Source organism: Phocoena phocoena, chromosome 7, assembly GCF_963924675.1.
Source record: "Phocoena phocoena chromosome 7, mPhoPho1.1, whole genome shotgun sequence".
Taxonomy (NCBI): domain Eukaryota; kingdom Metazoa; phylum Chordata; class Mammalia; order Artiodactyla; family Phocoenidae; genus Phocoena; species Phocoena phocoena.
In genome coordinates, this window is record NC_089225.1 from 68,239,330 (window position 1) to 68,263,030 (window position 23,701).

A 23,701-nucleotide genomic window follows, 5' to 3' on the forward strand; every position below is an offset into this window, starting at 1 on the left:
GTAATTTTTTTGTTTCTAGTTGTGGGCTTTTCTTTTCTGCCTAGAGAAGTTCCTTTAGCGTTTGTTGTAAAGCTGGTTTGGTGGTGCTGAATTCTCTTAGCTTTTGCTTGTCTTTAAAGCTTTTGATTTCTCTGTTGAACCTGAACAAGAGCCTTGCTGGGTAGAGTGTTCTTGGTTGTAGGTTTTTCCATTTCATCACTTTAAATATATTGTGCCACTCCCTTCTGGCCTACAGAGTTTCTGCTGAAAAATCAGCTGACAACGTTATGGGGATTTCCTTTTATGTTATTTGTTGCTTTTCCCTTGTTGCTTTTAATATTTTCTCTTTGTCTTTTTTTTTAATATTCTGATTGGCATTTAAAAATTTTATTCATTTATTTTTTGGATGCATTGCGTCTTTGTTGCTGTGTGTGGGCTTTCTCTAGTTGCAGTGAGCAGAGGCTACTCTTTGCTGCGGTGTGTGGGCTTCTTATTGCAGTGGCTTCTCTTGTTGTGAAGCATGGGCTCTAGGCGTGCAAGTTTCAGTAGTTGTGGCACACAGGCTCAGCAGTTATGGCTCATGGGCTCTAGAGCAGAAGCTCAGTAGCTGTGGTGCATGGGCTTAGTTGCTCCGCGGCATGTGGGATCTTCTTGGACCCGGATCGAACCCATGTCCCCTTCACTGGCAGGCAGACTCTTAACCACTGCACCACCAGGGAAGCCCTTTCTCTTTGTCTTTAATTTTTGTCAGTTTGATTACTATGTGTCTCACCGTGTTCCTCCTTGGGTTTATCCTGTATGGGACTCTCTGCACTTCCTGGACTTGCGTGACTGTTTCCTTTCCCATGTTAGGGAGATTTTCAGCTATTATCTCTTTGAATATTTTCTCAGGCCCTTTCTCTCTCTCTTCTCCTTCTGGAGCCCTTATAATGCAAATGTTGGTGTGTTTAATGTTGTCCCAGAGGTCTCTTAAACAGTCCTCATTTCTTTTTATTCTGTTTCTTTATTCTGTTCCACGGCAGTCATTTCTACCATTCTGTCTTCCAGCTCACTTATCCGTTCTTCTTCCTCACTTATTCTGCTATTAATTCCTTTTAGTGTATTTTTCATTTTAATTATTATATTGTTCATCTCTGTTTGTTTGTTCTTTATATGTTCTAGCTCTTTGTTAAACATTTCTTGTATTTTCTTGGTCCATGACTCCATTCTTTTTCTGAGACCTTGGATCATTTACTATTATTACTCTGAATTATTTTTCAGGTAGATTGCCTATTTCTACTTCACTTACTTGTTCGTTTGGGGTGTTATCTTGTTCCTTTATCTGGAACATATTCCTCTGCCATCTCATTTTGTCTAACTTTATGTGATTGTGGTTTCCATTTCGGAGGTTATAGCTCCTCTTGCTTCTGGTATCTGTCCCCTTATGGGTGGAGCTGGGTCTTATCCCTCTGGTGGGCAGGCCATGTCAAGGGGTGTGTTTAGAGATGGCTGTGGACTCAGGAAGATTTTAGGCAGCCTGTCTGCTGAAGGGTGGGGCTCTTTTCCCACCCTGTTGGTTGCTTGGCCTGAAGTGTCCCAGCACTGGAGCCTACAGGCTATTGGGTGGGGCCAGGTCTTGGTGTCAAAATCGTGGCCCCCAGGAGAGCTCATGCCAATGAGTACTCCTTGGTACCTCCACCACCAGTGTCCTTGTCCCCACAGTGAGCCATAGCTGCCCCTGCCTCCCCAGGAGACCCTCCAAGAGCAGCAGGTGGGTCTGGCCCAGGCTCCTATGAAGTCACTGCTTTTTCTCTGGGTCCAAGGGGACACAAATCCTTGTGTGCACACTCCAAGCATGGAGTTTCTGTTTTCCCCAGTCCTGTGGAGTTCCTGTGATCAAGCCCCACTTGCCTTCAAAGCCCAATGCTTAGGATTCTCCTCCTCCTTCCAGTGCCAGACACCCAGGCGGGGGAGCCTGATGTGGGGCTCAGAACTCTTACTCTGTGGGAGAACCTCTGCAATATAATTATTTTCCAGTTTGTGCGTTGCCCACCCAGCAGGTATGGGATTTGATTTTGTTGCAAATGGGCCTCTCCTACTGTCTTGTTGTAGCGTCTTCTTTGTCTTTGGATGTAGAACATCTTTTCTGGCAGGTTCCAGTCATTTTTATTGGTGGTTGTTCAGCAGTTTGTTGTGATTTTGTTGTTTTCATGGAAGGAGGTGAGCTCAAGTCCTTCTACTCCAACATCTTACATTAAAAGAAAACTTGACAAATACATGTTGAACAAAAAGCAAATGCTCTCAAAGGAAAGTTTTTTACTCCAACAAAATAAAATTCAATTCATCAATCCAAAAAAGCCAACAACGAAAAAACAAATGTGACCCAACTAAACTTAAAAGCTTTTGCATGGCAAAGAAAACTACTGACTGAACGAAAAGACAACCTAAGGAATGGGAGAAAATATTTGCAAATGATATGACCAACAAGGGGTTAATATCCAAATATGTAAACAGCTCATACAACTCAGTATCAAAAAAACAATAACCCAGTCAGAAAATATGCAGAAGACTTGAATAGACATTTTTTCCAAAGAAGACATACGGATGGATAACAGGCACATGAAAAGATGCTCAACATTGCTAATTATTAGAGAAATACAAATCAAAACCACAATTAGGTATCACCTCAGACCTGTCAGAATGGCTGTCATCAAAAAGTCTACAAACAACAAATGTTGGAGAGGATGTGGAGAAAACGGAACACTTGTACACTTGGTGGAATGTAAATTGGTGCTGCCACTGTGGAAGAGATTCCTTAAAAAACTAAAAATAGAACTACCATATGATCCAGCAATCCCACTCCTAGGTATATATCCAGAAAAAATTAAAACACTAATTTGAAAAGATACATGCTTCCCAATGTTCAGAGTAGCACTATGTACAATAGCTAAGACATGGAAGCAGTCTAAGTGCCCATCAACAGATGACTGGATAAATAAGAGGTGGTGTGTGTGTGTGTGTGTGTGTGTGTGTGTGTGTGTCTGTATGTATATATATATATATATATGTATATGTATAATGCAATATTACTCAGCCATAAAAAAGAATGAAATACTGCCATTTGCAGCAATGTGGATGGACCTAGAGAATATTATGCTTAGTGAAATAAGTTAGACAGAGAAGAGAAATACTACATGATATCACTTATATGTGGAATCTAAAAACTAATAAAATGAATTTATATACAAAATAGAAACAGACTCACAGATATAGAAAACAAACTGTGGTGACCAAAGTGGGGAGGAAGCAGGGAGGGACAAATTAGGGATATGGGATTAACAAATACAAATTACTATATATAAAATAGATAAGCAACAAGGCTATACTTGGGAGTTATACCCATTATCTTGTAATAATCTATAATGGAATAGCACAGGGAATTATACTCATTATCTTATAACAGCCTATTCTGGAATATAATCTGCAAAAATACTGAATCACTATGCTGTACACCTGAAACTAACACAATATTATAAATCAACTATACTTCAATAAAAGAGGGGGAATTTGGTAGTACTTATATATTTCTTGATGAAAAAAAAAACCCAGTAAAACCACTATAAATGTGGCATAGCTTATAGCATTGTAAGGATATTTTATTTCATTTCCTATACAAGAAACCTCCTTTAAGGAATAAAGTAAAAAAGAAAACCACCATCTGGATTTTCCTATAGGTTTGTGGTGATTATTAGTGCAAGAAAATGTAAAAATACCTGGAAAGAGTCCCTGTATGTTACATGTCATCAAGTGAAATGTTTGACAATAGTGACTCAGGGCATGGAAAATCTATTTCCTTAATTAAAAACAATTATTTTAATTAGTGTAAAGTCATATGTGAAAGTTCTAAAAATTATTTATAATTCATAACATACTGAACATACTCATTAAGATACCTAATTCTTTAAGTCTTATAAGGAATGAGGCCATTTCCTTTAGCTGTAGGTCATTATTCATAGACAAGTAGGCAAAATAACAACAGAGAATATTTGTCAAGAGTATATAGTGTTTTTATGTTCTACAAAAAAAATTTTATGTTCAATATTCAAATATTTTCTGATTTTAATAAAATACATTTTTATAACTGAACTCCTTCTAATATTAAAGATAACTCAGTACTTTTTGTACTTAAGGGGTGAGATATAGGCCTTCTGGATAAATGACTACATTTTGGTCTAATTTTCCCCATACAATTATTATACCTCTTAGACAAACTAAGCTTAGCTGTACCCCGATTGACAATAAGATTTAAATCTTCTGGAAGCAAAGTATTTGGTCTCGTGTTGTCCTCTCTTATTTTATTACCAAGAGTCTTCTTTGAATTGTGGTTAACACGTTTACAGTCTTTGTTTATCTTCTGGCTTTGACCGGCATGGTGTTTTTTACTGATACATGGGTTTTCCGCTCCAGTTGGATATATAATATTCTTGTGATCAATAGAAGGAAAAAACGTTTGAGATGATATTTTTCCAAAGGATCCAGTGGGTAAATCTTGGAGATAGCTGGGGAAATGTTGGCTAATTTTATATTCATAGATTGATTTTCTTGAATTTGAATCATCTACTTTGACAGAATACAGATCATCTATTGTTATATTCTGATAAGTATCTATTGGACTTTGAGGTGTATTCAACTTTTCAGAATTATGCTGAGGTATGATAGGTAAAATTCCAAGTCCATTTTGTTTTAATACTAATCCGGTACCAGGAATAAAAAGTTCTGGTTCTTCCTGTTTTGACAGATGAATGATGTTTGTGTTTGAAACAGATTGATGTGCATGTCCACTCACTGCTCTATCTTTCCAGATTAAAGGGTTATATATAACTTGTCCATCAATAGGGCATGAATTGCACTTGTGGAGTAACCAACTGTCAATACATTTCCTATGAAACTTAAAAGAAAGTTATAAGTTAATCAGAGATATATTATCTTGTTTATAATGTATACTATCTATGTAAAATTTCCCCACTTTCATTATTGTGTTACTTTTAACACTGTTTCATAATATTGGAAGGTAATAAAATTCATCAAGTTTTATGGAAATATTTTGAAGTTCTCTTAAAAATGTAATTGGTTAGAGACTGATCTTCATTTTTCATATTAAAACGAAAAGCCTTCTATGGATGTCATTTTTTCAATTTCATTAAAAACTCACTACTTATTCAAGCCATTAATTTCACTGTTGCTTTCTAATGAATGAAAATTATTAAGTAATAAAAATGTCATAGCCAACTAGAGTTGAAAATTGATATGATGGTAAGACATAATGTGACAAATCACCTTCTAGGGAAGAAAACAAATTATCAGTCATTATAAGTAAGGGTGACTCTAAAGCTATAAAAGTTTATTTATTAAAACAACTTCATCTCAGAAAAAACCTGGTTACCACTACATAGTGATTCAGCAACTTTAGACTTTGATTCCAGTAAGTTAATTTGAAATAATAATAAACTATGTCAAATTAAGCATTTCTGTTTCATCTAAAGAATCATAAAATTAACATTAAAAAGTTAGTATTCTATAAGCCTTTTACAGGTAACTAAAGCAGATAAAAGAATCTAACTTAAAGTGCCATTTTATCTTTCCTCAATAGTTTATACAGAAATGAATCCTAATTAATAGGAATCCATCCTTGGGGGGCAGAACTGCCTTCTCAATAGTCTCTGCTCTAGCTTTCTGCACACACTGTTCAATTTGAACATCTCTGCTCATAATTCAACTAAAAAGTAAAAGGAGAGACTTAAATTGCCACTTCATTTGTGAAAACTGGCCCTACAGGGAAAGTCAAACTAAAATGATGTGACTTCTACCTTGTGAGTACATGGTAGCAATCTTGTATGCTGACCAGGACAAAATGCCTTCAAACAAAGTCGACACTGGTAGCCTGGAGCAAGCAGCTTACTATTCTTTGTGATCAGTAAGAGAGGCAGTGACCTTACCACGTGTTTTGGTGTGTAAACTTGGCTAAATGAGAATAAACAGAGAGACATGAATGGTCATATGTGATTGTAGATAAGGAAGTAATCAATAAATAGTACAGGTAATAACCTCCAAATAAATAATGCAAATGAACCCAGTGCCTTCTAGAACTGAAGATAATAAATCTCGTACATTATAAAGTTACAAAATCTATTGTATTGATCTTGAACAAGATGGATCCAACTTCAACATCAACTTCATCAGGAACAAAATTTAATTTAGTCATTTCAAATAAAAATACTAACCTGAATTTTTTTGATTTGTACTTTTTAACATCAGTGAAACCAGAACATAATTTTGAGAACCATATACTCAAATTATTTCAGACTGAGCCAACACACAGGCTTGTGTTTAGAAAAATACAACCCAATTCACTCTGTCATCTGGTAGGAAGTAAGATGCGTGGTAAACCATATTAAATATTCCAGGCTACTATTATAAACTGGTAGGTCATAATCTATGAGGAGACTTATTTCACTTGGGGTATATGCTTATTACTTCTGTATTGTTAGACCATGTTAATGAACTCTAAAGATACAAACCCCATTTTTGTAGCAAAAGTACCAACAAACTTAACTAAGATTACACAATGTAAATTTGATGCCACTAGCAACTGATAAAACACGTAAAACAAATATTTAAAAACAAAATCTTGGTTAAAAGGTTAGATGCATTCCTATTATTCAAAAGTCATTCAGAATAAAGCTCAAATATATTCTTTAGACAACTTTATACTTCTCATTACTCTTCAGATAAACTTTCATAATGCTACAAAAATTGCTTTTACCAAGGTCATTTAATTGTCAACTAAAAAAAATCTGTGTGTTTCTATTATTTCAGGTTGTTAATCACTTTTTAAAAAAAATCTTGAAACTCTCTCCTTTTATTTATTCCATTTTCTCTGCCTAGAATGTCCTTCTACCCCTAATATTCTCTTGTCTCCCCCTACAATATCTCCTAAACCATTAGTTATACAATTTATCATTCTAATAGGTTGAAGTGTGATACCCAGCCAGGGCCAAGGGAAATGGAGATGGAGAGCCTTTGTATAGGCTCCTTTCATACACACAAAGCATTTTATGCTCCACAAGAGTTGTAGTCTCTGAAGTGTGTGGAGCACCCACAGGGCATGGGTTAGATATCCACTGGGTTGGATAGAAATCTATCTATCTATCTACTATATATATGTGGGATAGAAATACATATATACACACATATATATGTATAAACAAGCACAATTTTTGTTTGGTTAATTCATTGAAATGGTCCTTTAAAAAATATTTCAATTTTATCCCATCCTATTAAAATGAGCTTTGTATATATTTTATAGTGTACCTAATATGTTGATTATACACGGTACGTTTAATTTTCTTTAATTGATACCAAGTATGGCAAAAGGTCTGGACGACTGTCCACTAGTCAGGGTTTTGACATACAACCAATCCCCTTAGCACTCTCCTTCCCTGGGGGTGGAATAGAGGGCAATAAGGAAAGAAAGACTTCCTTCCCATAGAGGTCATTTACTTCAAAGCAAATCTCAAAGCTCCCTGTATTTTTTCTTTACATAACATATATCAGTTTTAATTTTACATTTATTTAGATGATCACTTAATTGCTGAGGAAACTAGATATCCCTAATACCTAGTACAATCTCTGGTAGAATTAATAATAATAATAGACAGCATTATTTGAGTATTTACTGTGTGTATTAATTCATTTCATATGCACAACATTACTATGAGACTGGTTTTATAATTATCCCCATTTTAAAGATAAAAATGTGGCAAGGAGATGTGAAGTAACTAGCCCAAAAGTTGCATAGCCAACTTATGGTTGTACTAGGATTGGATTTAAGCATTCTGACTCCAGAGCCTTGCTCTTCACTTGAATACTATGTCACCTAGTATATATAAGTACTCAATACATATTTATTGAATAAAGAAATGAATAAAACTTATCTGAACTGAAAAATTGTTTAAATATCCTAAGAAATATAAATTTCACTGAGAATCTCACCCTTGCTTTTCTTGAAAATGTGGCATCTTTTCTATCTCATTTTTAATATCTATATATTTTACAGTTTCATCTGATCTTTTTTCCAACAATCTCCATTTTTGATTTCTCTTCTGTAATAGGTAAAAGGTGAATGTTACTTTGTAAATTGTGGAAGCTTTTATCTTGTGCATGAAACCAGTAGGCTGTGTATCAATAACATAATAATGTAGATAAAGACTCATCATTTTAAAAGATAGCTTTTTAACACATTAAAGAATTTGCAAATTATTAGTGAGTCTAATATACTGTTGCACAGCTACTATAACATTACTTTTTAAGGTAAAAATATTTATCTTTTAATCAATAATGGTAATTGTGGATGTTTTATCTTGTGTAGTAAATAGAAGGTAGCATTATTATTCAGCATCAGGAGATACTTATTTGCTTGTTAGATTCAAATGATAGCAATAAAATTCCATGATGTAAGAAATTTTAAAACCGTAAATGGTTGTCAGTAGCATTTTAAGTCATTTTGTAGTGTTGAGATCTTTTTTTAAAATGAATTTTCAAGCTTGATGGCTGTAATTTCTGTCCTTAAGATTTATGTATGATATCATTACATATTTGTTATTATATTAGATTTTGTAAATTACCAATGTAAAAACTGATTGCCTATAAATCCTTATGAAAAAGAGTTCTCCAAAAATTATGGTCTTTGGTTTTTATTCAAACACAGTCAGCTCTATTCCAGAGAGTTACCTATTCTTAGATTTTACTTAGATTTACAATAGGAAAATACAAACACTATATGAAATTCAAGATGGATACTGTACCTCACGAAATGTAAATGAGTGAGAAAGATGGCAGCAGCTATCAAAACAATCCTGGCATAAGTGATATTCTATACATTTGGTACACCTAAAAATGCAAAACACCAAAACATACAAGAAAAAATCCAATTATTTTGATTGTTTTTGGTGAAAAATTCTGGCCAAGATTTCCTGGGAACTATGCAGATATGACAAGGCCCATCTTAAATCTCACCCCATATTAGCTTCCTGTTGCTACTGAAACAAATTACAACAAATTTAGCAGCTTAAACGCTTTATTATCTTACGGTTTTGTACGTCAGAAGTCTGACATGGGTCTCAATGGGTTTAAAATCAAGGGGTCCACAGAATGGCATTTCTTTTTGGAGGCTATAGAGATCTGTTTCTTTGCCCTTTCTTCTAGAGGCTGCCCACATTCCTTAGCTTAGCTTTGTGGCACTTTCCTCCATCTTCAAAGCAAGCAATGCAGCACCTCTCTGTGCCTTTCTTCCATATTCACATATCCCTTTGACTCTCTTCTTTGCTGCCCTCTTCCACTTTTAAGAACTCTTGTGATTATACACTGAGCCCAGGCAATCCAAGATAACCTCCTTATTTCAAGGTCAGGTGATTAGCAACCTGAATTTCATCTGCAACCTTAATCCCCCTACAACATGTAACCTAACACACAGGTTCTGGGCATGGGGATGTGGATATATTTGGGAGGGCATTATTTTGCCTACCACATATCCCTACCATGATGTCTTCCTGGAATGCTTTATCTTTCATTTATCTCTTTTTCTAAGTTCCTTTAGGATGTACAGCCTATTGGACATTCTATCATTTGATTACCCAGTGTTTTCCCATTATTTCATGAATGCTAGAGTTAGCAGAATACTTCTTGAAAACAGGAATTGCACTATATTCCTTCTCTGTCCTCACAAAATAGAAAAAGCTATATGTATAAAAAGTTTGCAATAAAAATCATTGATATACTAAAAAACTTCATTTTCCACAAAGCTCAATCTAAACATGTATCACTTATAAAAATTTTGCCACAAGCAGAGCATTTTAATTTACTTTCAGCAATATTCACCAGAAATAACATTTCAAGCAAATAAAGTTATTTTCTTGCTCAAGTTATCAAAGAATTAGAAGATTGTTTCCAAGAGAAATCTGGGAAAATATATCCTTCAGACATCTTAGAAGCAGCAAGTATTAATTTATTCATTATTATTGTTTATACATACAGGGAAGATTCTTAATAATTAACATCAACCAATCAAAGCAATGGTGCAGATTATTCAATACATCAAATTGTGCTGGGCTTCAAAAAGTTAAGTATCTCTATATTTTAATATATATATATATGATAGTTTTGGAATTAACTTCTTAAAAGGTAAGTAGCTATATTATGAAACTTTAATGAAGAGGAACTGAAAAGCTTTCTAGTTTACCTTATCTCCTACTCAAACCATTACTAAAACTACCAGAAGTCGTTTTTTCAGGCTAACGGCTGAAATGCTAGCATTTGAGGGAGTGGCAGGAGATATGGATGTGAATAATTGTGAGCCAAATGCGTAGAGAAGTTATTCTGAAAGGAGAGTGCAGAGCAGCAGGCAGGAAGCAGAACAGTGGAGAATGCCTGTATTGAGGGGTAGTAGGAAGAATCACCCTTGGGGACAGAAAGCAGTCAGAGGGACAGAGGAAAGCACTGTCATTAACAAAATACTTAAAAGCAAGATTTGAGATAATTTACCAAAGCCACCCACGCATTAACAATTTGAGGAATACATCACTATAAAAACTGAAAATTTTACACCGTGGCTTTCACCTGTCCTTGTCACCCCCAGCTGTTCCTCCCAACCCACCTTTCCACATGTTACCTTAGCCCCTTATTGTTCTTACCCACTCCTTTTGAAAAAATTCAGATTGCCCCAAAAATGGCTGCTAATGCCAAATATCAAGTCTTTCCTTTTCCTAGAACTCTCTTTAACCAACATTCCTGAAACTAGCTGAACACCTCCTGCTAAACTTTATAAAAATTCTGCCCTTCTTCCTCAAGTGAGCTTTCTCAGGCTTGCTGTTTTCAATAAAGACTTTTGCTAATGGTGCTCTAGTTGATTTACTTCTATGTGACACATTGAGAAAACAAAGGACTAAAACAGTTTAAAGGAGAAAGGTATCATTCACCTTTGGGGGTGATTAAAAACAGTTTTATGGTTTTATGAGAGGGTTTTAAAAATATTAATTAGACTCATCATAATGTAATTCCAGGAAGACTGAAAAGTAAACTGATGCATTTTAGAAAAAATTTTAACAAAGACTGAAGCAAAATATTTTCTTCTTAACATACAGTTAAGATTTCAATTAAGAAAGCACAACATCCCAAGCATAGCAATTAATTGATGTTTTATTGTGGAATTGTGGGAAAGTTTGAGGAATACTCAAAAAGTAATGAAAATCTCTTTCTCTAATAAGTATCTTGTTGTTGTTAAGGTATAAGATGTGAAAGAAAACAAAACATGTATCATTGCAGTTTGGAGTTGGGGAACTCCAGTTCAGTTGATCTAGTCAATATCCCTCTGGCTCAGTCCTAGGAGTTTTTGGCAATGACCTCATTGGTGGTTCAAAGAAAGTTACAGGGGTAAGAGGTCTATCTAGCAGGGCTCTGAGCTTGGAAATTCATTTAGGTCAAACTACAAAGCCTGTGTTCAGAGCTTCCAAGAAAGGATGCTACTTCAGACTCTCAATCTAGACTGGAATGCAAAGCCAATACTCTGTGTGAGTAAAGAAAATAAAACAACTGAAATTCTTAAGGTACTGGGCTGACATAGATCACTAGTCTGAAAATCCTAAGTAAGTAGCCATCTTTAAGGCAAACACACTATATAAAGGGGGAAAAGAAGAAGGCTAAATGATTAGTACTCTAATGTTCAAAGTTTCCTAAAATTAAAAAAAAAGTTAGACTACAAATTTATAATATTACTGATTGATACTTACTTATAACACTTCCCCTCAACTGGAAACTGTCGACAGTTATTACAGGGAATTCCAAGGTGTTTGTCTAGTCGCTCTTTCTCAGCTGTAGCCACAAGTTTGCTAGAGTTTTTGAATTCCTCTAAAATAAGTTTTAATGGTGCAAAGTCTTTCCTACACAAGGGACATTTCAACATGGAAGTGTGTGATATCTTATCCTGATAATTAGCTAAGATCTTCATGCATTTTATATGAACACTATTGCCACAGCCAAACCTGTTAGAAATAAAATCCAAGTCTACCATTTGTATACAGCAAAGTTTTATATATATATATATATTTTTTGTGCTACCATCTTTATTTCCTATAAAAATAGATTCTGAACTGATTATCCAGATATAGCTTGATTACACACATAAACACTATTTTATCTATCTAATCTAATCTATCATATTTAATTTAGTACATCAGAATTCCAAACAAAATCTTTCCCATTTCAATGAAATGGTGGTAAAAGATTTTGCATCATTATAATATTTTTCATTTTTAAAGTGAGAATGCATATAGTCTTAACAAAAAGGAAAAGTATAACAATAATTATTTTTAAATAAAAAGCATCATTGAGAGCAGGGGTGTCACCTTATTTTTCTAGAAATCACACAATATGAATGTGGTTGTACCCAATAAATATCTGCTGAGAGAAATAATATTTTGGGAAATAGTAACTTTAAAATATGCCAAAGAAGCAGCTATGTGAAAAAAATACAATGTGGATGAAAATTTTGGTAAATAATCAGGAAAAAAAAAGAATTGAAAAGTTCAATACCAAATGGTTGCCCAAATTTTCCAAGTCCAAATTTACAGTGCCTTTGAAGCATAGTTAAGTACAATACTCTCAATAAACATTTATGTATGTGATATTTTGAATTATTTAGTTTTAAAGATAAAATTTAGAAAAGCTGAAGAGAATTTTTATCATTTTAAAGTAAAATAATCTTCACTTTCAGAAAAACTGTTTGTAACTACTCTAAGCCGTGGCATTTATTCATGTGTATAAAACAGAAACATGAAAATTATCTACTTTAATAACTTAAAGTGAAAAAGTAAATAAAGTGGAGTTATTTTTTAACTTTCACCCTTTAAAATGTAGCCCAGAAATATTTAGAGTTAGAACAGGACCTCTCACAACATGTTAGGAAATAAAAGGTGGTCAATTAAGTATAATTGTTTAAATATGTATTATTTTTCAATCAACATGTTTCATAACATATTACAAATATATTAAATTAGAATTTTTTCATAAGTTTATAGAATCCAAAGAAAAATCATGTCACCTGCAAAAGGTGACAGGAACCTTTTTCTCTAAAAGTACTTCTTGACAAATAGAGCATATATCATCTGAACTAATTTCCTTCTGTTTAATGTAACCATCTTCTTCAATCTGTGCATTTTCATTGTTCCTTCCTTGTTGGGGAGTTTGAACTCGATGTATCCCTCGAAGCAAGTCGCTGATTTCTCTTTCCACAAGACCTAATTGCAAAGCAGCTAACGATAAATTCCAAAGTATTAAAATTCAGTGGCAAATTGGAGACAAAGAAACAACTTAGGCAGAAAATTAGCATTTTTTTCCCAAATATCAGAAAGTTTGGTTGAATTATTACACTGACATTTACCACTTATTGTATTCCTTTCAGAGCCAAAAGGTCAGAAAAGAGTCATTTATAAAAAGAAGAGAAGTTATCTCTTGTTTTCCTGTTACTGAAAAGAGTCAGTGTAACCAGCACATTATAAAGGTTTCAGATTAATTATAAGACAGTGTTCCTCCTTGGATTGGTGCTATAATCATCTCTTACATTTTGATCTGTTCTCTTGTTCATAAAAAAATATTTATCATCATACAGGAGTATTAAAAGAAATGGGCATAAATACAGAAAGGAGATGAGAGATTCGAGTGGTTAGTGTAATTAACATTTGTTAGATGAATAAATTAGTAAATAGATAATGAGAGAGCAAGACACAGTTGCGCCTACTTTCCTTAGTTTTACGTCTCTACAAGTGTCTCGGTAGCCACATTCTTCATAGATTTGGTCAGTATTCCTCAGGACAATCTGTTAGGAACTATATTGCCTATACATTTGGGATACACAGTCTTTGAATTCTGAATTTTCTCCATCCTGCTGTCCTTCTAAGAAATGGTGTACTAAGTGCATATAGTTTTGATCCAGGCATCTTAGATTCCCTTTTTCTCTGGCCCATTCCCATGCCCCTCCTCTTTCCCTCTTCTTAACATAATTTAAATGCCAGTTGTTATTGGTCCCCTTGAGTTCTATTCATTTTATATATTCTTTAATACATAGAGATTAAAAAATCATTTGCAAGATAATGAAAAGCTCCATTTTCCCTTAAAAGATTACCAATTAAACATTAACAATACTGAAAACATCACAGTTACATTTCAATACAGAAATCTCTGTTCCTTGTCTGAGGTGGCATGGCAGGTGGAATGTGGGAGGGTATCATACTTTAATTAACCATTACTTTGGAGGATGAGGGCTATTTGTCACAGAGACACAGCAAAATCTGCTCCCTAAAAAAATGAGGAGGAAAATGAAGAACAAAAGATTGTGCTTTGGGGGATAAAGATTCTCTAGAGCAGCAGAAATACTGAAATATAAAATTTCATAAGAGGAGTTGGCTACAAACTGTTCTTTGTGGTATAACATGAATTGGAGAATAAAAGGGAGAAACAAACTCTTCTGAAATTAATTTGGAAAAATTAATGTATGAGACTATAAAAGAATATTCTTTCATAAAGGAGAGCAAGACAGCTAACCGTATCAGATATCATAATGTATTATAAAAAAACAAAACTCACTATAAAAATTATGAAACAAGGATGAAAAGCACTATTTAATAGCTGTTATTGAGATAACTAGGTAGAAATATGGAAAAAATTTAATTACTTCAAACCAAATACCAACCTCCAATTTATATCAATACAACTACACATGGATGCTATAAAGAAGAATAAAAATAAAATAGAAAAGCTAGCAGAAAAAAAAATCTCTAAAATACTATGGAAGATAGACAACTTTCAAAGTATCAAAACAATATACATGAAAAGTAAAAATGGTCAGATTTAGCAACACACAAAAATCCATATACATAAAACAAAATTTAATGAAACCATATAAAAAAGAACTATGACATCAGAAAAACATTTGCAAACATTTAATTTATCATTTAAATGATAAATTTCAACATTATTGAGACTTATACTTTCTTTGAATATTTGTGCACAAAGGATTTTCTCAATGTTGAGTAGCTAAAACGTCTTTTAACTATGAGGTATAAAAAATATTTTATTTTAGTAGGAAATATAATTTTTCAAAATTATAGGAAGAGTGTGTAGTTTTATCCCAATAAATAAATAGCCAAAGTTTAATTTACACATGTAGTACAAATATTAAAGTCAACAGATGTTCAATTTCATTAATATCAGAAGAAAAGTGAGTTAAAATCAAAATGAGGTGCAGACACAGAATAAATCTAAACAAAAGGTAATAAATAAATAGAATGTTACATCTTATTTGCCTTATGTTATTTTCTCTTTTTATTTGAAAAAGTTATTTCAGGGCATTTTAGATTCTAAGGGTATGTTAGATGTATGTATGGAAGAATGAAAACTATTTTCTTACTTAATTTACTAGGAATGAATAGATTACTATGAACTTTGTATCTGTTATTTTTTCCCACTTTGTGTGACTTAGTCTTTTTTTCTAATATTATAGAAATATTATTAGCTTTTCAAAATATTTCCATGTATCTTTATTTTCTTTGGAGACTTAAATATGCTGTTAATGTCTTCCATTTTATGCTTAAGTAATATGGTAAATATGCCTAAAACATGAATCCAAAAGCAAAGCTAGCAGAAATTTGATATACTGCTGAAATCATAAATCAGCAAAAGTATTGCTATAAAGCAATACCTATGGGTGACAGACATAAAAATATTAATACTTAAAAAAAGGAAAAAAAACTCAAACTCACAGATACAGAGAACAGATTGATGGTTGCCAGATGTTGGGCCAAGGGACGGCTAGGAGGTAGGAGAAATGGCTGAAGGTGGTCAAAAGGTACAGACTTCCACTTATAAAATAAGTAAGTCATGGGGACATAATGTACAGCATGGTGACTATAGTTAATAGTACTCTGCTGCATATTTGAAGGTTGCTAAAAGAATAAATCTTAAAAATTCTCATCTCAAGAAAAAAAATTGTAACTATGTGTGGTAATGGATGTTAACTGGATTGTGTTGATCATTTTGCAATATATACTTACACTAAATCATTATGTTGTACACCCAAAACTAATATAAAGTTATATGTCTATTATATCTCAGTAAAAAATAATAGTTTTACTGCAAGATCCAGTTAATGAGACTTCAGGCTACAGAAATAATTGAGAGGAGAAAAAGTTTCATTTACAAAGAATATAACAGGTAGTCAGAAGTAAATTAAATGCCTCAAATGGAAGAATGTTAAATAAATTATGATATACCATACACTAACATGGTATATCATAGTTTATTTAACATTCACTGATGACTTGAATGAGAGAGACTACATAGCACTGAAATAAAGTAACAGTGTGTGACAAAAGCAGAACACAGAATTCCCACAGACTATTAGGTATACATAAATACAAGGTCAAAAAAGAAAATAGAAAATAAAAAGTTTATTATATCTTTGTGGTGGGGATTTAAAAAATTTTCCTAAAATGAAGTTTTTATTTTATCCATAAATATTTAATTGAGAAAAGGACAAGATGGCATTTACTAGACGTTATATTTAGGAAAAACCATTAGGTAATAAAGCTAGGTTTTACTGGGAAGCATTTGTTGGGTGATAGAAAATAATATTCAGTGTTCAAAAACTGATCTCTTTATAAAAAATTCCTATGTAATCATCTTTATAGGTCTTCAAAAATAAAAGAGAGTCTCAGGTTTCTTGTATGAAACACTAGGGCACAAATAATTGTTTCCAGATTTGTTTTAGAAAAGAATCTATGAATGATGTTCAAAATGCTTCTGCTTCACTACCTTCTTCTCCACACTTATGTACATACTTTACATAATATTATTGAATAATTGTTTATAGCTTTCTTTGAATTACTTTAATTTTCAAACTTTCATTTAAATGATAAATTTCAACATTATTGAGACTTATACTTTCTTTGAATATTTGTGCACAAAGGATTTTCTCAATGTTGAGTAGCTAAAACGTCTTTTAACTATGAGGTATAAAAAATATTTTATTTTAGTAGGAAATATAATTTTTCAAAATTAATATATAGGATCAAATTTAAACAAAAAATTTCCTACTAAATTTCCTAATAAAATAGGGATATTTATAATAAGATGTGGTTTCTGCCTTCAAGAGCACAAAGGATAATATGATATAAAGTATTAGATTGATCCATATGAAATTGCTATTTTTGTAGATGAAAAAATATTGGCAATTCATATGATTCAATTTATTTAAAATATCACCTAGTAGGATTCCTGACTAATATGCAGTACAATAAATATTTGTTGAATGTAACTGGGTAGAGCTGCACTGTTCAATATGGTAGCCATCAGCCACATGTGGCTACTGAGCACCTGAAATGTGGATAGTGTGACTGAAAATTGAATTTTAAATTTTGTCTTATTTAACTTTAAATGGAAAACTGATAATCTATAGTTTCTGGAAAATTTATGTTTATAACAATTTGGGTATTATATGAATTTATTTTTCAACTGAATATTTTACGATGTCTAAATGCAGATCAAGCATTTCCAATGAAAATATAGTGTCTGAGGTGAGATGCATTGTAAATGTAAAATACACACTAGATTTTGAAGGCAGTATGAAAAAACATTAAAATAACATAATTTTTATATTGATTACATGCTGACATGATATTTTGATGTATTGGGTTAAATTAAAATATGTTATTAAAACTAACTTTCCTGTTTATTTTTACTTTCTATAATATGTTACCAGAAAATTACATATGTGGTTCACATTATATTTCTGTTGGGTAGCCCTAGTATAGAAGCTTGTGAAAATGACATGGAAAATAATGCAGATAATAACTAAGACTTTGAAGAGGATGTGACCATTTAACTTCAGGTGTATACAATGGAGAAATAGAGAAGAAAGCAATATCCATGAACTCATCCAACCTAATTATTGTGTATGAAGGGATTGGGAGAGAGGATGAAGTACAGAGTAGGTGACATTTCAGAAAGAACCTTTTGTCTACAATGTGAAGGAGAAAGCAACAAAGTGCAGATGCTGGAAACGGAGGCTACAAAGAACAGTACTAAGGGCTGATGATGGTTGAACAAACGTAAGAATGAGGATGGGGAAGTAAAATCACTGTTGAGAAGTAGGTAGGATGTAACATAAACAGGATTTGTTTATGAGAGAAGAGGATGAGAAAGGAAAAACAAGGAGAATGCCAAGGTTTCTAGCTTTGGAGACTAAAGAAAAAGGAAAGCCAATATGTGAGATAGGGAATACAACAGGAGAGCACATATCGGGGGGAATTTACTATTCCAAATGCCTGCAGGACCTCCAAAATTGTGGTGCTCAGAAGGCAGCTGGAAATACTGGTCTGCTGATAAGATGTGGAAATCACTGTTACAGAGGTAACAGGTGGAGACAGAAAATATGAGATGTTTCTAAGAAAATGGGTGGAGAGAAGAATACAAAAGAAAAATCCCTGTGAAACACTAATATTAATTTATTATCTAGTAGGACTTTTAAATGTCAACTGTGCTTGTACTTATATAATAGTTGCCTAAACAGAACCAATAACCTGAATTGAAAAAAATTGAAAACTGATTATCACTTTAATTCTTTATGAATATTATAAACATTTATTAATAAATGTTAAATGCCTTTGCAGTTCTTAGATGAATCTAGTATAGGTTAAATAAATCTTTGCAGGAAACATTTCCATAATGATAGCATCTTTATTATAAAATGTATAAATCGAAATAACCTGTGATAGAATTATTTTTCTTTCTCTTTTATTTTTGAGGACTCTAGAATTTAATTTTAAATTAAATTTCAAATTGAAAATTATAAAAAATGTCATATGCCTGACTTTAAACTCAATGTAGGTACTGACATAAAAACTATTTAACTGTAAAATACATATATTTTTTGCATAAAAACTTGTCAGTAAACATTTTTAAATGAAATTATGTATCATGTCAACTATTTCTGTGACCTGAAAAATTACATTTGTCATTTTTCTCATAATTAAAATAAATTTAGATACAGAAACTACTGTAAATTCTTGCTTAGAATTCATGAGGGAAAGTTTTTCTACTGAAAACCTGGCCATTATTTCACCTCATTTTTTATTAAGTGCTTTTTAATGTGAAATGGCATATGAAGTCACATTTTTTTGGTAAATAGGAAGAAAAATGTTCCAACTGTCTTAATGTAACAAACTGTGTTACAGTTTTCAGACTGGACAATAACTGTCTAAATTTAGAATATGTCTAAATAAACAATTATTAAATTCGTTAAATTCAAATTAGTAAAAACACACAAATGCAACTTACATTCATGATTCCTTGGAAGCCTGAATTTTTTCAACAAGACCCTAATATTCAGAAGTAGAAAAACAAAATAAAACATTTATTTCTGACATAACCTCAAAAGGTATTATTAATTTTAGAATAAGAATGGTATTATAGAATTTATATTGCTGAAAGTATTAGGGATAAACTTAAAATTCTCATCAGTTTTCTGTTACAAGAGTCGTTAAATTTTTGTTTTAAAATAAGCATATGTGTAAAAAGTATGATACATGGAAACTAAAGACATTTGCAGTAAAGAGATTTGTCGGAGAGAGTCCATGTATTTCTTTATGACATAGAGTAGCTCACAAAGAGAGGTTAGTGAGGGAATCTAAGTATTCACAGCACTCTTTTTACACTTCCCTGGAAGTTTCTTACTCTTGGACATGGAGGAATTTTCTGGATAGAGTAACAAATGACTGTTTTCCTACATACCAGTTTAACGTATGACAGAAAAATACTTTCAAATATCACCAATTAAAATGGAATATGACTTTTTTTAAAAAGTGGTAAATATATATTAAATTCTTACTTAAATATATTAAATATACCTTAGTATGTTAAATACTTGGATTATATTTCCATTAAGTTTATGGTAAATACACTGTAAAAAATAAGTTACATTACATAAAAATCAGAACAGAATGCCCTTGCTCTGAGGAAGCTGGCATAAAATAAAAATGGAAAAAACCTATTTTATGTATAATAATAAAACCAAATTGCAAATTTTGAAGGGACCATATTTTATATTTTTATGCTAACTAGAGCAAATAACTTGTGTTAGTAAATGCTCAATTAAAAACTGATCAAAACAACAAAAAACTTGGTAAATAAAAGCATTAAAAATAACAGCTATATGTTATATACTGTTTTCTAACCTATAAAGAAAAGCATTAGAAATATGATACACACTTTTCTTAATTTCTTGTTTGATTTTTTCCTCTTAAAATATCAATTACAAACTTTCTACAATAATATAATCAGTGATTTGTTGGTATAAGTATAGTAGGTAAACAAATGAGTTGATGTGGGTTTAAATTACATGGAAGGAATTTTTTTGTTTTTCATTTCTGGGATCACCTACAGGATCTGACTCTTAGAGGAAAAATTTTAGATTTGACAGAAGTAATCTTCAGCAGAGTCCTATTTTAATCTTAAAAGATTCAGAGTCAAATGCTAATTGAAAAGGAAAATAGTAAAATTTAAAAATATCATAATGAACCATGCAATTATCATCAGTGATGTGAACAGGGGAGATTTTTTGTTTTATTGTTACATTTCACCTTTGTACATAATGAAAATCTAAACATTGATTTTTTTTCTTATTAAAAACAATAACATTCCAAACATATAGAGGCGGTAGTATGCTTACCTCACTTTAATTTTTAAACCTCACTTAATTTTTAAACCTCACTTAATTTGGGGGATGAAATAAAATATCCAAAACGATATTGACAAGCTACAACCATTTTACCTTTAAGTTCTCCCAACACCAAATTTCTTTAATCTTGCAGTACTCAAGCCATGAAAAAGGCAAAACATGTAATATACCAAGATGTTCCTTTGTGGAAGATCTTCATTACGATGTCACTTACCAGCATATATGCTTACAAAGTTCCCCTCCTTTCAGAAATATGGAACAATTACAAACATGAGGATTTCCTAGAGAAACCTTCAAAAGAAAAATGGAAAAATGCATACTTAAAAAAAAGTTCCAGTCAGTTTTTAGAGTTATAGAGTAAAATTAATAGATAATTGGATTAAAAGAGATTTCAAGAGATATTTTAGTTTAGGTGACTCCAAAAGGTTGAACATAGTCTACTGGAACATCTTAATTCTTGACATAAGTCTAATTTTTCACTTCCTTATTCTTTGCCTTGTTCAACAAATTGCATTGTCAGCTAAGGCTGTTTTTAATAGACCTACCTGCAGGCAAGTGAAAAGAAATCTAATTTTAAAAACTTGAAAAAAAATCTATAAATTTTTAACTGAAAGGAAATTCTACTTTGCAATGGAGCTAAAGACCTTTTGTAAAGTAGTTCTTCTGGGGTTTTTGTTTTGTGCGTTTCAATTGGTGAGTTTATTTAATTTTATTCAAGAAAACTAATTTTATTCACCAAGTCTATACTGGCTTAAACTATTTATTAAATGCCCTAAGGGTTATAAAGTGACAAAAGGACGTCTGACATAAGCAGCATGACACTAAATTAAAAATTTTCAAGTCAACTCCAGGGAGGTAGAGTGGTGGCTGACTTTTGAGTGGTGAGAGTAGGATATGCAAATATGAAATATCTGTGGTCTTTCAGCAAAATTAAAAAGAATTTTTATTCATTAAGACATTTCCAAGGAATCACCATTTAAGCCATACTTGAAAAGGGTCTTGTTATAGCTTCAGACTGACTGAAAAGTAAAGAAAACCTGATTTTATTTATTTAGCAAATATATACGGCTTGTAAACAGATTGTACGATTTTCATTTCGTTTGAGTTACAGGGTTAGTGACTGCTAACGGATCTAAGAACGCACGTAAATGCAAACCATATATTCAGATAAAATGTCTCCCGTTTTTAAGTCCAGAGATCAAAGGCCATAATCTTAGGAGAGTTGGATGCAACTTGGAGTCCTAACCTCCAATAATGGAACTTTTCTAACAAGTACTGTTTCAATCAGCAATGTGCACATATTTAGAGTCTGGAACACTCGCGGGTGGGGTTCGGCAGCAAGTGGCTACATACAAGGTGGGCCTGGGGGTACCGCGCGGGTCGGCCTGGCAGGGAGCCGAGGCGGGTTGTGGGGGGTAGTTACTCGGAAATCCCTGTTTTCCGGCTCTTCCTCTCTCAGTAGAAAGGAGGTGGGGCCCATCTCTCGTAGAAGGTAGATGCTGCTGCTCAGCGCCTGGTCTTGTTGCCAGTTGAGGCGGTCGCTAAAGTGTCTTCGCCTTTCAGAGGCCTTACAGCCTCTGCGATGCATCTTGTCTGGGTAGGGGCGAAGGCAGCCCCTCCGCTTTCTGAGTCGCCCGCCGGTCTCCATGACAACCGCGTGCCCGCCGGTTGCCTTGGAGACGGCGGTTGAGTCGCAGTGTCCCAGAGTGCCTTGCGCGGAGGTTTGTTTCCGCAGCTCGCCCCCGTCTCCACTCCTTCCTGAAGCAACGATCCTGACTGTAGAGTGTTTCTAATACCTAACTGGCTGATTTAAAAGCTGGTGGCCAAAGTCATCGCTGTCAAATCTCTCGCGTTTCTTCTGCTGGTTCCTTGCAGGCGGGGGCTTGTGAATTCTGTGTTAGGATAGTCGCACAACCCCCCGGTTACAGTTTGGGCTCTGGATGCTGAAATGATCCTGTGATGATTCATCATTTTTATCCGAAAGCCCAGAGTGACTGTTGACATTTAACAGTATTCCAAAAACATTTTCCGATTGCGTACTAGGTGCATAATCTGAATGAAGCGCTGGGGGAAGATCAATGATGTGGAAGACAGGATTTTAACCTGGGAAGTTAGACTCTTAAGTAGGGATGTGTGTGTTGGTGGGGGGATGGTCTTTAAATGAGGGGAGCATCTTTAAGTTGCATGTTTGTGTAGGGATGGGTGTTTGGGGTGGGGTGCGGAATCCATTGCCTCTATGCCCTCTAAATTTACAAATCCCAATTTAAGGAATAAGCTATGCTATGTTGACTCAATAGTTCAAATTGTCTATGAGCTTTGTTACTACGTTCTAGGGGGAGAGCTGTAATACAGTATGAGTCAAGTAAAGAAGCCATATTACTGGAATATCTCTTTCAGAAATTGAAATCAGGAAATAGCCAGTTGGTGGCGAAAATATAAAGATGGGGGATATTTGTCCCATTTTATCATGGGAGGAACTCACAACTAGATTATGTCAAGCGCAGGAAGGAGAAAATGGCCAAAGGCCCCAGTATGAAAGAAGATGATGGAAATGGCAGCTTTCACATGTGAGACATCTGGATAAACAGCATCTAATCCTAGGTCTAAGGTTTTAACTTAACTAAATTTTATCTCTACTCTCCTATTTTTACTAATAACAACTAATGTACGTACTACCATACTGCCACTTTACCATCAATTTAATGGTGCTAGATGTTAAACTTTATGCATTAAGAAAAAACTTCATATTGAAACCAAAAGAACTTATAAATTGAATTAACTTAGTTTATTTATTAATACTTATAATTTTAAAAACTCCAAATAAATGACAATCTACACTTTCTAAATGAGAAGGTGAGTAAGGTTTCAGAGTGAAGGCACTTTATTCAACCACCATTTCCT

The 23,701-nt window shown here is 33.3% G+C and overlaps 1 protein-coding gene across 1 annotated transcript; it reads right to left on the minus strand.

The window, feature by feature from the left end:
• Positions 1-4,093: 4,093 nt before the first annotated feature.
• Positions 4,094-22,388, minus strand: ZSWIM2 (zinc finger SWIM-type containing 2). Its single transcript, XM_065881066.1, has 9 exons — positions 22,224-22,388; positions 21,015-21,091; positions 19,402-19,442; positions 13,112-13,322; positions 11,802-12,053; positions 8,823-8,907; positions 8,011-8,120; positions 5,826-5,979; positions 4,094-4,906 (listed from the first exon to the last, which is right to left on the minus strand). Exons 1-9 carry the CDS (start codon positions 22,386-22,388, stop codon positions 4,094-4,096), a joined length of 1,908 nt encoding a protein of 635 aa, XP_065737138.1.
• Between the last annotated feature and the right edge of the window lie 1,313 nt (positions 22,389-23,701).

What these genes read in the sequence shown, in the direction of transcription:
- ZSWIM2 (XM_065881066.1), bottom strand. Translation starts at nt 22,388, where the DNA reads ATGCATCGCAGAGGCTGTAAGGCCTCTGAAAGGCGAAGACACTTTAGC. An exon ending in ACTCATTTACATTTCGTGAG is followed by an intron (nt 8,121 to 8,822) that starts GTACAGTATCCA and finishes TACCTATTACAG; the next exon opens with AAGAGAAATCAAAAATGGAG. An exon ending in TGCTACCATGTACTCACAAG is followed by an intron (nt 4,907 to 5,825) that starts GTAGAAGTCACA and finishes CTTTCTTTTAAG; the next exon opens with TTTCATAGGAAATGTATTGA.